Source organism: Rhipicephalus microplus, chromosome 6 (assembly GCF_043290135.1).
Source record: "Rhipicephalus microplus isolate Deutch F79 chromosome 6, USDA_Rmic, whole genome shotgun sequence".
Lineage (NCBI taxonomy): Eukaryota > Metazoa > Arthropoda > Arachnida > Ixodida > Ixodidae > Rhipicephalus > Rhipicephalus microplus.
This window is the reverse complement of record NC_134705.1, coordinates 7,411,084-7,426,659: the sequence shown is the minus strand read 5'-3', so window position 1 is coordinate 7,426,659 and position 15,576 is coordinate 7,411,084. Positions and strand designations below refer to the sequence as shown.

General features: G+C 49.8%; 2 protein-coding genes across 13 annotated transcripts in view; one reads left to right on the top strand and one right to left on the bottom strand.

Moving 5' to 3' along the window:
• The window catches only part of LOC119167755 (uncharacterized), a 595,822-nt gene that overhangs the window by 123,654 nt on the left and 456,592 nt on the right, over positions 1–15,576 (bottom strand). Inside the window, exon 16 of one of the 12 annotated variants that reach the window (XM_075865252.1) lies at positions 8,154–15,029. The exons of the other annotated variants lie outside the window; for them this stretch is intronic. Within the exon in view, the coding sequence (XP_075721367.1) occupies positions 14,974–15,029 (56 nt within the window). The 3' untranslated portion in view covers positions 8,154–14,973. Of the gene's footprint in view, positions 1–8,153; positions 15,030–15,576 lie in introns of those variants that run through there. 12 annotated transcript variants of the gene reach the window in all.
• Positions 12,093–14,944, top strand: LOC142765116 (uncharacterized). The gene is made up of 3 exons (XM_075865689.1): positions 12,093–12,951; positions 13,300–13,566; positions 14,919–14,944. The coding sequence occupies exons 1-3, from the start codon at positions 12,093–12,095 to the stop codon at positions 14,942–14,944; spliced, it is 1,152 nt and encodes a 383-aa protein (XP_075721804.1).

Below are 15,576 nucleotides of genomic sequence, written 5' to 3'. Positions count from 1 at the left end.
CCGCTTGAAAGAATTTCGTGTTTTGTCTTGTGGAAAGTGACCTTCACGATTATTGGCCTGCATTTGTTGACTGAGTGGCGAACTAAGCAATACACGGGATCAATTTCTTTAGGGTTAATATCTATGCCTAAGTAGAGATGACAATGACGAATTATTAGTTCCTCAGATTCAGCGTACAATTTCGAAGGATTACCTTTATGGTAGGCCATAAAAAATTAAATTGTTACGCCGTGATCTGTTCTCTGCGGTATCCAAGCGTGCCTCAAGGTCATCTCTTTTGCGTGCTGCATGAACGGTGCTGCTCTTAATCAGTTCGAGTTTTGTTTTTAGAGGCAGCAGAGCGTGGTAATGTTTTTCCATATCAGTGATTCACCTTGTCAGGTTGTAGAGGGCGTGTTCAGTAGATAGTTGATTTTTCAGTGCCTGCACTTCTTCTAAGAGAGTCGAATGGCCCGCGGAAAGCTTTTGCAGTTCAACAAGCATACAGTCAACTCCTCTTAAACGAAACTCGAAGGGGATCCATAAAACTGTTCCATTTATCAGACATTTCATTTAAGCAAAGTACACTTATTTAGTGAACCAAGACCTTTATTCAAATCGCATGAAACTCACCTTACTCATGAGGATAAATAGGAGAAAAAAAGGAGTGAAAAATGATTTGTTTGGCAAGCTGGAGCTGTTTTTTCACAAGCTACGCACCCATGCCTGACAAACTAGCTAGAAATTCTGGACAAGCCTCATGCTCAAAATAGCACTGCAAAACAAGTTCAACAGCTTCTTTAGCTGATCGGTCTGGTGGCACCACTGCACAGGCAGTATCATCACATTCATCGCTGAAAGGTTGATCTTCATCTTGCACTTTGGCAATCATTTCCACAGTAGTCTTCTGACAACAGGCACAAACATATTCATCAATTGATTTGTAGTCCTGTAGCGTGAAAGGGGCAGAGGGCTTGACCTGACCGAATACTGTTTAAATGTCGGCATAAGTAGAGCTTTCGTCTTCATCAGGTACTGCTTTTTTGCGCTTGAAGCCAGGTGAAAGCATCTGTGTATTAATATTGCCTTCACTTGCTCCCAGTCACAAGCCCGAATGTGGATAGCTGCCAATAAATTTATGGTGTAGCGTTTCTCGCTGCCTGCTTTAGGCAGCATTTGATGGAGCAATTGTCTGCGATAATGAACTTTATTGTTCTGAATTACCCCTTGATCCGTCGCCTGGATCACTGCCGTTGATTGGCTGGCAAGAACTCCAAAGTGATGGCTTGGAGTCTTTGAACCTGATTGTGGGCTGGGCAATTATCCACGATGAAGACAACCGTCCTGCCTTGCCTCGTAAATCTTTTGCCTTCCTTCTGAAGCCAGTTTTCAAAAATGGCAGTGGTCACCCACGCTCTTCCGTTGCCATGGTACGCAACAGAAAGGTGTCGATTGCCTTTGAAACAATGTAGGCGCCTTGATTTTCTTATTACCAACAGCTTCAATTTCTCATCTCCTGCCATGTTTGTACCTACTAGCACAGTGATGCGATCTTTACTGCGTTTTCATCCACTACAGGCTTCGCCTTCAAAGGTGAGAGTCTCTGATGGAAGCGCCTTATAAAAAAAGACACATCTTGTCGACGATGAAGATGTCTCGTGGCTCAAAGTTCATCAAAATTTCCTTAAGACGCCCTGTTGCCAGTCGGTGCAAATAACCCTGTTGACTGCACCACTCTCACCTGAGATTGCATTGAAGACTAGGTCATTGGGTATTTTGAAGCAGCTGAGCCATCCGTCGATTAGGACAAAGTTCTTAACAATTTGCATGGCGATCTCTCAAGCTTTTTGCTCGAGAATCGGTCCGCTTACAGGCGAACTAGAACACCGTGCGCGCTCGAAACACGCAAAAAAAAATTTTCTAGTTGTTCATAAGGCGTTGTTTGCATCCGTTTAGATGTAAAGGTCCCGTTCTTAACTGTGCCTTCAATCATTTCTTGCTCGAACCACAGAAAAAGAAACTTTTCTAGTTGTTCATAAGGCATCGTCTGCATACATTTAGATGTAAAGGTCCCGTTCTTAACTGTGCCTTTAATCATTTCTTTGTCTTTCTAGATTTGCGACAGCGTCAATTTTGGGATGTATTTTTTTCGCCACCACCATCTTGGCAAGGCCGCTACGATTGAGCTCCTGAAGAATTTGCAGCTTTTTTTCAAGCAAGAGTGCATGTTGCGGCCGCTTCCAATCCATCGGGCTAAAATAGCAGCGTGCTTCACCGCACTTAGCCACACAAACAGGCCTAACGCACAATTGATTTGCCGGCTCTGCTCCCACAGCCACAAGCAATAGCTACTGGATTGGCTTGTCTTGATCTCGAGGTGTGTTGCCATGATTGTGAGACTACTTTTGGCATGAGCGAGTTTATGCTGTGTTTAGAGTTTGTGCCGTTTAACCATAGGTGGCCAATAAGCACTGTTTCGATTAACCGATGAATTTTTAGTTGGTGACGATACGAAGCAGCCACCAAGCGCTACCAATGGGGGCACACTTTTTATAGCCAGCGAAGTAGATGACGTTGCTGGCGATGGGACTGACCATTCACCATTAAGGACCAGGCTTTGTGATAGTGGCGACAGGCTGGCAGGCAGAGATGAGATGAAATCCTATTTTCCGGTTGTTTGGTTGATGGCCATAGCAATGTCGAAACGTCGCAATCTACATTCCAGCGATGTGTCCGCAGAGGTGGACACACCGGCAACAAGAAGCAGATGCACGACGAAGGCTGATAACACCTGCATAACGAAGAGCAGTGAATCAGTTCGTGAGTGATGAAACGAAGCAGCCACCAAGCCCACGAAGCACTGCCGATAGGGGCACACTTTTTATAGCCAGCGAGCGAAGTAGATGACCTTGCTGGTGATAGGACTGACCATCCACCATTCAGGACCATGCTTTGTGATACTGGCGACAGGCTGGCAGGTAGAGGCAAGATGAAATCCGATTTTACAGTTGCTTGGTCGATGGCCAGAGCAATGTGGAAGCGTCGCAATCCACATTTCGGCGACGTGTCCACAACAACACACTGGCAACAAAAAGCAGATGCGCGATGATGGCTGATAACACCTGCATAGCGAAGAGCAGTGGGTTAGTTGGTGACGAAACGAAGCAGCCACCAAGCCCACCTCCTATAGTTGGCATGGTTATGCCAGGAGAAGCAGGATCTTTGTTTTCTAGAAGGCACATGCTGGTGCAAAGCTGGCATGTACCTTCACGCACAGTGCAAGCATGCAGCCGCGGTATGCATCCACATAAATAATGAAGTCGATTCATGCACGACTCAGCCTAAGAGTTGGGGTAAACCGATACAGCTTTACACGTGAAAAGCATCCCTTGGTATTGTCTGCATTGTTGTGGAGCCCACGACACAACAGTATTTTGGACCTCGCCGATGCTTCTGTGGCGTCGCCCGTGCTATTGCGGAAATGCAACTATGCTCAGCGAGCATCTTGTTTTTACGCGCCAAGCTGTCGGCACTGCGCTGAAGTTCCCCGCACCAACTGCAGAAAACGTTCTGCGTGTGTAGCACGTGCCCCCTTTGGCGAAACATAGTGAATCGCCTGTGCCCTCTGCCACGCCTATCTTCAAGTTCTCTGGAACTCGCCGCCAGGGCCAGGCATGGCGTTGTCATCGCTCAGTAAATTTGAGCTTCGGTTAGATATTACATTCATTCTGACGAGCAGCTGGTGCTGGCCTCAATGCATCGTTGCAATGCTCACCGCAATTTGAATACACTGTTGAAGAAAGAGTATAATGCAACAGATCCCTGTTGAGAAAAAAAGCTGAGGCCAAGCAACCGGTCAAGGGCTGGAGAAGCGTTTTACCAGATCTAACCAGATTGCAAGCACTGAAAAGTCTTGTCCCCTAGGCAACCTCGGCTGCCTGGACCACCGTGCCTGCGCAGTGGGCGCAGAGCATGAAAGAGCAAACGGCTTCATGTTGATTGATGATTGATATGCAGAGTTAAACGTCTCAAAACTCTGGAGTGGGCGTAGTCAGGTTGATGATGGTGATGATAATAGTAAGGTGTGCCCTCACTTCTCCGAGACTGAAGACGACCTAGAGAGAGCTAGGGAGAGCGACAATTGCGCACATGCTGTGTCATTTTTTCGGAACCATACCGACGATCTGTGGCCAAGCGTATAATCCTCGTAAGTGCTAAGAACGCGGGGGTTACCCAACAGAGTTAGAGATGCTGTCAGTATACAAACTTTTAAAGTCCTGAGCGGTTGACAGAATATTAAAGCTTTCTAGCAAGTTACAGAAATACGGTACGCAAATACGGCAAGACATCACAATAGCGCTCCTCCGTGATGTATCCGTGACGTCACGCCAGCCGAAGCCGCCGTTATCACCACTGCTTCTTCTCCTTCCCTTCCCCTTAACCCCTCTCGCACAACGCTACATTAACCCGCGCTATCGCAATAAAGCTTTTGTCTTGGCCCAGCCACGGCCCTGGCGTGTTCGTTACAGTGGCGACAAGGATGGGATAAAAGCGGTGCGGCAACTCCGTCCGTCATGACCGCCGCACCCACGGGAGGATACGCCAGCCCGCCGCAGTTCGACGAGGCGAGCGACAAGTGGCCCGCGTACCAGGTTCGGCTGGAAGCCTTCTTTGAGGGAAATGGCATCACGGAAGACAACAAGAAGCGGGCCCTGCTGGTGACTGCACTGTCCACCCACACCGTCGACGTACTGAGCGGACGTTGTGCTCCGGATAAGGTGAATGAACTTTCGTACCCACAAGTGATAGCCTTGCTTAAGCAGCACTTCTCGCCGCAACCGAACGAGATAGCACAGTCTTATAAGTTCTTCACCCGCAATCAGCTGCCCGGCGAACCGGTCAAGGATTTTGTCGTGGCGATTCGACAGATAGCGGACACCTGCAATTTTGGTGCTTCGTTGGACAGAATGCTACGAGATCGCATCGTGTGTGGTCTGCACAACGTCGGAGTGCGTCGGCAGCTACTCGCGAAACCACAGCTGACGAGGAGCGAAGCGGAAGAAATTGCGATATTTACCGAAATGGCCGAGGCCAACGCGCAAGAGATAGTAAGCCCCACCGCTGAGGCAAGTGTGCATGCGCTGGGAGGCCAGTCCTATCGCCCACGAAGCCGGCCACAGATTGTTGGGTGCTACCGCTGCGGAGCAAAAGGGCACGGACCCGAGGATTGCCGCTTCCGCTCGGCGTCATGCTTCAAGTGTAAACAACGAGGTCATATCGCTCGAGCCTGTTGCCGCCGTGAGAGTGGGTTCGGGGTGGTACCACCAGAACGCCAAGTACACGCCTTGTCGCGGGAGGAAGACACTGGCACGGACGGTATGTTCGCGCTGGAGGCAGCGGACAGTCACATCGGCCACGTCGGCATTACGCAACCCATCGTGCGCACCTTGGATTGTGGTGGGGTTCCAGTGAACATGCAGGTCGACACAGGCTCGCCGGTTTCGGTCATCACGTGGCCCACATATGAGCGGAACAAAACAGTGTGGCCGAAGCTGCGTGGTTCGCCATTGAAACTCACCTGCTTCCTGGGACGGCTTCCAGTGCGGGGACAACTTCAGCTCAAGGTTTCGTGCGGAAACAAGTCGACGGCTGGATCTTTGCAAGTCCTGGGTTGCTCCGGCCCAAACCTCTGCGGACGCGACCTGATTCAAGCGTTCCACATGCTCGAGGCACCGGTAATGAACGTGAACACGTCAGGTGAGCAACTGCCGTTACTCGGTGCTGACGACGTTAACGTGGACCGGTTGCTAGCAGAATTCGCTGATGTGTTCGCGCCAGGTTTAGGGCTCATAAAAGGGCCACCGGTATACTTCGAGACGCGAGAAAACGTGGTGCCGAAGTTTTGGAAAGCACGCGAAGTTCCGTATGCTTTTCGGCCAAAGGTCGACGCGGAACTGGACCGCCTTTCGGGCGCGGGTATTATTGTACCGGTGCCTCATGCGGAGTGGGCGGCGCCAGTGGTACCGGTAGTGAAATGGAATGGCTGCATCCGCCTTTGCGGCGATTTTAAGCTAACGGTCAACAAAGCCTGTCGCACTGAGCAATATCCGTTGCCACGGGTGGAGGATATCCTGGCTACATTAAATGGCGGTGAAGTTTTTACCACGATAGACTTGCGGGAGGCATACAACCAGCTTCCGTTGGATGAGGAAGCCATGCACCTCCCGACCATAAACACGCATAAGGGACTGTTCAGCTTTACTCGCCTGCCTTTTGGAGTGGCGTCCGCGCCGGCCGTGTTCCAACGGCGTATGGAGACCATTTTGCAGGGACTTCCGGGTGTTCAGGTCTACCTAGACGACGTCATCGTGGCAGAGAAACGCAATGACTGCATCACCCTGCACGATGTATTCAAGCGTTTCTGGGAATACGGCGTGCGCCTGAACGCAGACAAGTGCAAGTTCCGCCAACTAGAGGTGGATTTTTTGGGGCATCGAATCAGCGCTCGAGGTCTTCAACCAAAGACGGAAAACATAGACGCCATCCTTAAGGTTCAGGCACCACGGAATTCCGCAGAATTAAGGTCCTACCTCGGCATGGTAACGTACTACCACAAGTTTCTTCCCAATGCATCGACCGCCATGGCACCCCTATATCAACTACTCCGGAAGGAAGCTAAGTGGAAGTGGGATACCGCTCAACAGCAGTCATTCAGCAGTGTGAAAGACCTTCTGGAATCCGCAGACTTTCTGGCGCATTTTGACCCACACAAGCCGCTAGTCCTGGAATGCGATGCCTCCCCGGACGGAATAGGCGCAGTGCTTTCACACGATGTCGGGGGCGGAGTACTTCGGCCCATAGGGTTCCGCTCTCGGTTATTGACTGGAGCTGAAAAAAATTACTCGCAGCTGGAGCGTGAAGCCTTGGCACTTGTGTTTGGTGCGTCGAAATTCCGACAATACTTGCTCGGCAATACTTTCACATTGATGACGGACCATAAGCCGCTTGTTGCACTTTTTCACCCAGACAGGCCAGTGCCCGTGATGGCCGCTGCGCGAATCCAGCGGTGGGCCCTGCTGCTGAGCGCCTACGATTACGTCATCAAACACCAGCCCGGGAAAGACAACATTCCAGCCGATGCCCTCAGCCGACTTCCCACGTCAGCAACTTCCCAGCCAGAGACGCAGGAAGAAACTGTGGACGGTGAGTATGTCCTGCTCACGGAGACCCTCAATGATGGTGTCATGTCTGCGAAGCAACTGGGCACTCTCACGGAGCTTGATGACGATTTAGCAAAGGTGCAAAAATGGGTGCAGGAGGGATGGCCAAGAAATTTGGGGCCTAAGGACCAGCACTTGATGCCATACTTCAACCGGAAAGCTGAGATAACGGGGAGTTATGGGCTTCTATACTGGGGCCATCGAGTGATCGTCCCTAAGAGTGCCCGAGCAGTGATGTTACGTCTGCTGCATGATACTCATCAAGGGATTTGCTCAATGAAGCGGCTAGGGCGCTCCTTGATGTGGTACCCCCGGATCGATAATGACATTGAGCACATGGTTAAGTCCTGCACCAGTTGCATCCAAGCTGCCCCTATGCCCCCAAAGAAACCCCCTGTTGCGTGGCCAGAAACGGATGAGCGTTGGTCGAGGCTGCATATCGATTTTGCGGGGCCGATCGATGGTCACATGCTACTGATTGTGGTGGATTCACATAGTAAGTGGATAGAAGCGATACCCATGAAGAGTTCCACCACACACGCCACCATAGAGGCTCTGCGCACCTTGTTCAGTACATTCGGGTTGCCCCGGACGCTGGTATCCGATAATAGCCCACAGTTTACGAGTTGGGAATTTAACACCTTCACGAAGCTGAATAACATAGTACACCTCCGAACAGCACCGTATCACCCCCAGTCCAATGGGCTCGCGGAGCGGGCGGTTCGTACGGTGAAGGATTCATTGAAGAAGAATGTACAAGGGTCACTGAAAACCCGCCTGGCTAGGATTTTGCACAGGTACCGCAGGACGCCGCAGGCCGGGGGCCGGACACCAGCGCAACTCCTAATGGGCTACGATCTTCGCTCCAGGCTGGACAACGCAGTGTCCATTCCGCCCTCACCAGTTGACCGTCCCCCCCTCGATGGGTGGCAGCCCGGGGAGCCAGTCTGGGTGAGGAACTTCGGGCGAGGCGAGCCGTGGACTCCAGCCAGCATTACATCGACAGACGGAGCCTGCCTGGTGAATGCCGATGGTCCGGAGGGGGAAACCATTAGGCGCCACAGCGACCAGGTGAAGCCACGGGAGTTGGAGCATGACCAGGGAGAAGTCGGTGACTCTCGGTGCCTCGAAACTGCCGGCGGGGCCCTAGCAGGAGGAACACCGAGGCGAGCGCCAACAAGGAGCGAGATCGCCGGGAGCCCCTCAACTCCGGTGTTGCGTCGCTCGGGCCGGCAACGCAAACCCCCAGACCGTTACTCACCGTAGGGGGAGCGGAATGATGTATCCGTGACGTCACGGCAGCCGAAGCCGCCGTTATCACCACTGCTTCTTCTCCTTCCCTTCCCCTTAACCCCTCTTGCACAACGCTACATTAACCCGCGCTATCGCAATAAAGCTTTTGTCTTGGCCCAGCCACGGCCCTGGCGTGTTCGTTACACTCCGTTTTCAATTATCTACATTAGCATATGAACCATTCTTTCAAAACATGACACTTTATCAAACCTTATTAATGAGAACGAGCACACAATTATGCCAAGGAAAGTATAGGGGATACTATTGTAAGTAATTACAATCTAAATGTGAAGAAAGGAACGTGGATGAAAGATAGCTTGCTGTGGGCAGGAACCAAACCTGCGACCTTGGAATAACACGTTCAATGCTCTACCAGCTGAGGTAATACGGTGGGTATTCCTGCATCCACTTTATAGGGTATGCATGTGGATTAAACATAGAAGCATCAGTCAGCGCTGCCCGTTGCCATTGCGGCGCGTGTAGGACACTCATTTTTTGTCTATTGGTGTCACGTGGCACGTCATCTTATTTCGAATCGGCAGCTGACCAATAATCCCTTGCATACCACCTGAAGACACTACGTCTGCCAGAATGAGACACTCACTATAAATGTAAGAAAGAAGGGTAAACTTTGTCCAGAGTAGCAAGAATCGTCTTGAGAATGATGTATGCTATTTGAGACGTAGGACTTGTGCAGGTTGCTGGAGCTCTGCATGCAAACATGTTTTTTTATTTATAAGCAGCGGATTGGAGCAGCAATGGGGGCGTCTGTTTCCATAGCTTTTGTGAACATCACCGTTGAGGCATATAAAAATTCTGCACTTAGCTCATACAAGGCTGCTTTGAAAGTGGTTGTCCACTATGCTGTCTATAGGTATTGTGTGATTCGTAACCAAGACCTTTCCTTGAGTATGAAAACTCTTTTGTTCCTAGTATCCAGTTCACCACACAAAAGGAAAACAATTGTCAGGTTGCCTTCCACGACGTCCTTGTAAAACGGACAGCCAAGAGACCTATAACAAGTGTGTACCAGACGCCGACCCACGCGGATAGATACCTAAGGTTCGCCTCGGCACTTTGCTTTGTTGCCGGAGCTGTTTCTCTCGGGCAATGCTCATCTGCTCTGAGCCTGCTCTGCACAAGCAAGAGCTAGCTGTAGTAACGAAGGCCCGCTGCAGCAACGGCCACCCTTCACAGCTCCTCAGGAGTGAACCATTGCAGTCTTCAGATGCTTATGCTGAAGAGATTGGTGAAGACGACATGCCAAAATGTGCTGCCGTCACCTATGCACAAGGCATCAGCGAGGCGCTTCCTAGAGTGTTTGGCACATAGAGTGTTAAAATTGCACATTATTTATTTATTTATTTGTTTATTTATTTATTTATTTATACAATACTGCAGGCCACAAATGGGCCCAAGCAGGAGTGGGGGTGTTACAGAGCCGTTAGAACAATTATACAATCTTTAGCGAGGTAAAAACAATAAACACAACAATACAAAATATTTTGAAAACACTGTAAAATATTAATACAAAATTTTACAAGTCAAACATTTGATCAATAGATTTCAGCACATTGTCAGATGAAAGAATTTCATGCGGGAGGTTATTCCAGTCGGTTATAGTGCGGGGAAAAAAAGAATACTTAAAATTGTTAGTGCGCGCTGTGATAGGCGAGAACTTTACAGAATGGTAATTCCTGGTGGGACGCGATGATAATGGAGTCAGGAAGGCTGATGTTTCGAGTCTGACATGTGGCAATGAACAAACCAAAAAGCTCGTATGAGCAGAGGCTCATTTGGAAAGCTCAAAATTTCCAGGGGTTATCTACGGGATGCCGTACAAAGGTTTTGACGCATCCTACAGAGGTGAAACTGGAAACTTTAGAAGAACAATTTAGCAGCACCAAAACTAAGTCAAGAAAGGCAATGTAAGATTGAACACCTTGGCCAATCATCACTTGAACACTAACCACTTCATCAAATATTCTGTCAGCATAATTGCGACAGAGAAGTGCCTATCAGCATGGCTGCCTTTAAAGTTTTGTACATTCACACAACTAAAAATGCAATTAACCGTACACAGGAAATCTCCTAGAGATATGGATGTGCACTCAGCGCCACCTAGCACATATATAGTCACGCTCTTTAGCATCCTATTTTTTGTGAACAAGGAATCCATAGTGGCCCCAAGATGTCAGTACAGTAGAATCTCATTATTTCGAACACGCTTAATTTGAACTTCCGGCTATTTCGAACTCATGATGAGGTCTTGTCAAAGCTATGCGTATTCCAATGGGCGAAAACGCCCGGTAATTTGAATGTGCAAGCACTTGCGACAATTATTACTAATATACCGCGATCCGAAAATGATCTCAGCACCCCGCCCGATCCCGCGGCGGCACCTGCGACCCCTCAACGCTGCGCAAAAAAAATGAAAAGGAAAGAAAAGGCTGCGGTGGAATGTTTGCTCTCTCTCAAATGCCGATCTGCGACGCGCCCATGTCACGCTTTTCCCTTTTCCGTCCTTGCAACGTGATGACCCTTCTCCTTCCAATGCCGCGCACGAACAGAGAGAGGAAAAAAAAAAACAAAGCGGTCGCTGCATTGAATGAATGAGTGGTTGAAGGAAAGGATCTTTCTGCAGCCCTTGCCTCTTGCGGAAGCACGGCTCTGCGCATTAAGGAGAGGGGAGGGAGTCTCTATGCGCCGGTGCCACGCTTCCCTCTTTCCCGTCACGACCACGTAACCTTTCTCCTTTCAACGACGCACGCAAAGAGAACAAAAAAAAAAAATGCTGCCGTGGAGTGCTGGTTTTCTCTCAAATGCCGATCTGCTTCTCTCGGCTGCGCAGCGGAAAGGCTCCGCTGTGCAGCAATTGTTGTTGTCTTTAGAAAGTGTCGGCGCTGGATATTTCTGCGTGCAACTTCTCCTGCCAGGAGAATGCTGAAGCCAAAGTAGAAATGTTTTGCACGCTGCGCGCGAAATTGATTGACTTGCTGCAAGGCAAACATGTCCAGACGCACATCACCGATTACTCCAATTAATAACGGATGTCTTGTAATTTGCGAATAAATGTAAGTCTTCTGAAACTTCCCCCTCGTGTGTTAGCTCAATGCACATACGCTACTGCATGGAGAGCCCTCCGTTTATTTAGGTTTCATAATTTAAACTTCTTTTAATTCGAACAAATTTTCGGACCCCTTCGGGTTTATGTTTTATTTTTCTTCAAACAATTCGAGTGACTGTTTTATTCAATGAACGCTCCTCCCCTGACAAGTTTTCGTCGTACCTTGTGTGGTGATAGCGCCCAGGCGCGTCAAGTGTCCGCGTTATCTGGCGCTGTCGCCCGCAATTGTAAAGTGTCGTTTGTACGTGACGTCATTGGTCACATGAGTGTCTGCTATATATGTATGCTGGTTGCATGGAATAAAGGTTGGACGTTATCTCGCGCCCATCGGAAGCGGCTCAGTCCCTTTCTCAGCTCCTGCGGCCGGCCCGGACGCGCAGGCCCTTTCGCTAGGGCGCAACACGACATGGTGTCAGAAGTGGGATTCTTCTGATATTCGAGGGGCGTTGCACCTTTCTTCGTCAAGCGGCGCCATGTCAGAAGACAAAGAAGTCAAGCCAGTTCACGGCATGTTCGCAGTTCCAGCTCCGCCAGCGTTTGACTTCGACCGAACGTCCGAATGGCCTTCCTGGATCCAACTATTCGACGACTACCGCTTTGCCTCTGGCTTAAATGAGCAAAGTGAAGAAGCGCAAGTCCGGACTCTACTCTACACAATGGGCAGGCAAGCGAGAGAGATCTTTTCGACCTTCACACTATCTGAACAACAGCAGAAGCAGTATGAAACCGTCAGAAAAAAGTTCGACGATCACTTCGTGGCCGCACGGAACCTCGTTTACGAGAGCGCATGTTTTCACCGACGCATACAACAACCAGGCGAGTCAGTCGACCAATTCGTCACCGCGTTGCACACACTGGCGGACCGGTGCGACTACAAGGAAAAGGAACGCATGATCCGCGACCGGTTTGTAGTCGGCCTCAGTGATGCCAAGCTCTCGGAGTCTCTGCAAATGGATGCAAATCTTACACTCGCCAGCGCTTTGGCAAACGCTCGCTTGAAGGAGACCGTCCGACGACAGCAGCAACAGCTGCGAGAAACCAGCGACGAACCTTCGGCAGCGCCAGCCAGCAACCTGGACGCGGTCAACAAACAACGGCAGCCCCGAAAGAATTCTTCAGGACAGCGTTCCGGCACCTCGTCAAGGACCAGAGCACCGGTCACACAACGTCAACGCACCAGACCACAGTCCTACCGACCTCTCACATCCAGTTCGTGCCCCAACTGCGGTCAAGGAGAGCACCCGAGGACCTCCTGCCCGGCACGAGCTGCGAAATGCAACTACTGCGGTTGTTCCGGACATTTCGCAGTGGTGTGTCGGAAAAAGGCTGCAGGCGAGCGAAAGAAGGTGCCGATTTCTTCTTTCCATATGGAAAAAGGGGCATATTTCGTAGGCGCGGTAAATGGGGAGCACTCCAATTCTCGGTATGCTCAAGTTATCATTAACGGCACTCCGGTGTTCGCTAAACTTGACTCGGGTGCAGAAGTGTCTGTTGTACCCTCAACATTTCCGGGATTGCCTACCAAATTAGACAAGTGCGACATAACCTTAACAGGCCCTGCGAATGAGCCACTGCATGTTCTCGGAAAATTTCTTGCCACTATACAGTGGAGACAACGCATTGTCCGACAAACTGTGTACGTAGTCTCGCCTTTACGCTCGATACTTTTGGGTCTCCCAGCGCTCGAAGCCCTTGAGCTGATCAAGTTCGCTGACTCGGTCAGTAGCGCAACAGCCATCGAAGCTTCCTACCCTCAGCTTTTCGGTAGTCTGGGAGCTATGAAAGGGGAATACAATATCAGACTGAAGCCGAACTCGGTACCCTTTGCTATTCCGGTTGCGCGTCGCATTGCCTTACCCCTGCGGGACCGAGTGAAGCAGGAGCTCGAGCACATGGAGAGAGATGACGTAATCCGCAAAGTAGACGAACCAAAAGAATGGTGCGCAGGTATTGTACCAGTACTCAAACCTTCTGGAGACGTTCGTATTTGCATTGACTTGACGCAACTAAATAAAAGTGTACTTCGCGAGCGCTATGTTATGCCAACGGTTGAAGATAGCCTTGGTCTGTTAAGTGGGGCATCGGTTTTTTCGAAGGTGGACGCTAATTCTGGATTTCATCAGATCAAGTTGTCGCCGGAAAGCCAATTGTTAACTACCTTCATTACGCCATTTGGGCGATACTGTTTTCAGAGGCTACCGTTTGGAATAACGTCAGCACCTGAGTTTTTTCAAAAGAAAATGTCGCAGACTCTGCAAGGAATCCCAGGCGTGGTAAACATGATGGATGATGTGCTCATTTATGGCTGCAACAAAGCTCAACATGATGAGCGTCTGCGTCTTACTTTAGACCGTCTCATGAGTGCTGGTGTTACGCTAAACAAAGAAAAGTGTTGTTTTGGAGTAACCGAGATAAAGTTTCTTGGTTGTGTTCTAAGTCGAGATGGAATCAGGCCGGACCCTGAAAAGGTCCGGGCCATCAAAGAACTGCCGACGCCAAATAACGTGTCTGACGTTCGACGGCTGCTCGGTATGACTAATCATCTGGCAAGATTCATACCAGATTTGGCTTCAAAAACGGCGCCGTTACGTCACTTGCTTTTGAAGAGTTCTGAATGGACGTGGGGACCAGCCCAAGAGCAAGCGCTGTCATACGTTAAAGACGTTATTGGTTCGGCGCGCGTCATGGCTAACTATGATGCAAAGTACCCTACGATTCTTTCCGCCGATGCGTCGTCATTCGGTTTGGGGGCGGTACTGATGCAAGTTCAACCAAACAACGAAAAACGACCTGTTGCCTTTGCATCACGATCGTTGACGCCTGCCGAAACCAGATAATCCCAGATTGAAAAAGAAGCACTAGCAATGATGTGGGCGGCAGAACGATTCGAAGGGTACATCAAAGGTCTTGAAATTGTGTGTGAAACCGACCACAAAACTCTTGTAACCTTGCTGGGAAAATCTCCTTTGGATGTTTTACCACCTCGCATTCAGCGTTTTCGCATGAGGCTCATGCGGTTCAGCTATGAAGTTGTGCATGTCCCGGGCAAGAGCTTAGTTACTGCAGATGTCTTGTCGAGGGCCCCGATTCGGGGAAAAGAAACTGATAATGCACTGTCTATTAGTGACGTCAGCAAGCACGTTTCAGGATGCTTGTAAAACGTGGTTGAGGCCAGCCTCTTCGAGAGAGTGAAAGCAGAACAAGCCGCTGACGAAGTTTGTCAAGCACTCGTAAAATTCAGCCGGAAAGGGTGGCCAAAATTTTCATCTCTTCCGATGGTCTTGCGTCCATATTGGCAGGAAAGAGCCACGCTTACCGTTGCTGAAGGCGTGCTACTTAAAGGTATGAGGTTGGTCATTCCTCGAAAATTGCGCACAGAGGTCGTCTTGATACGCTTGCACGAGAGTCACCTGGGAATCGAAAAATGCAGAGCTCGAGCCAAAGAGTCGGTATGGTGGCCAGGGTTGAGTTATCAGCTGAAAGCTTTGGTTACCGATTGCCGCGTATGCGCCGAGCACAGACACCAAAAGCCAGAACCAATGATCCCGACAACCACTCCACAGCGTCCTTGGCAAAAACTAGGAGCTGATCTCTGCCATGTTCAAGGAAAATGGTATTTGGTAGTCGTAGATTATTTTTCTAGGTACCCAGAGATTGCTTTGTTATCATCTACAACGAGTGCCACTGTCATTACGCACCTTAAAAGTTTCTTTGCAAGACATGGCATACCAGAAGTTGTTATGTCTGATAACGGACCGCAATTTGTGTCGCAGGAATACAAGTTGTTCGCTCGCAACTACGGGTTTCCCGCTGTGACGTCTAGCCCAAGGTACCCCCAGGCAAATGGTGAAGTAGAGAGGATGGTCCAGACAATCAAAGGTCTCATTACAAAAGCGAAGGACCCACATCTTTCTCTCCTAGCGTACAGGGACACTCCGGGGCCACTTGGGAAAAGCC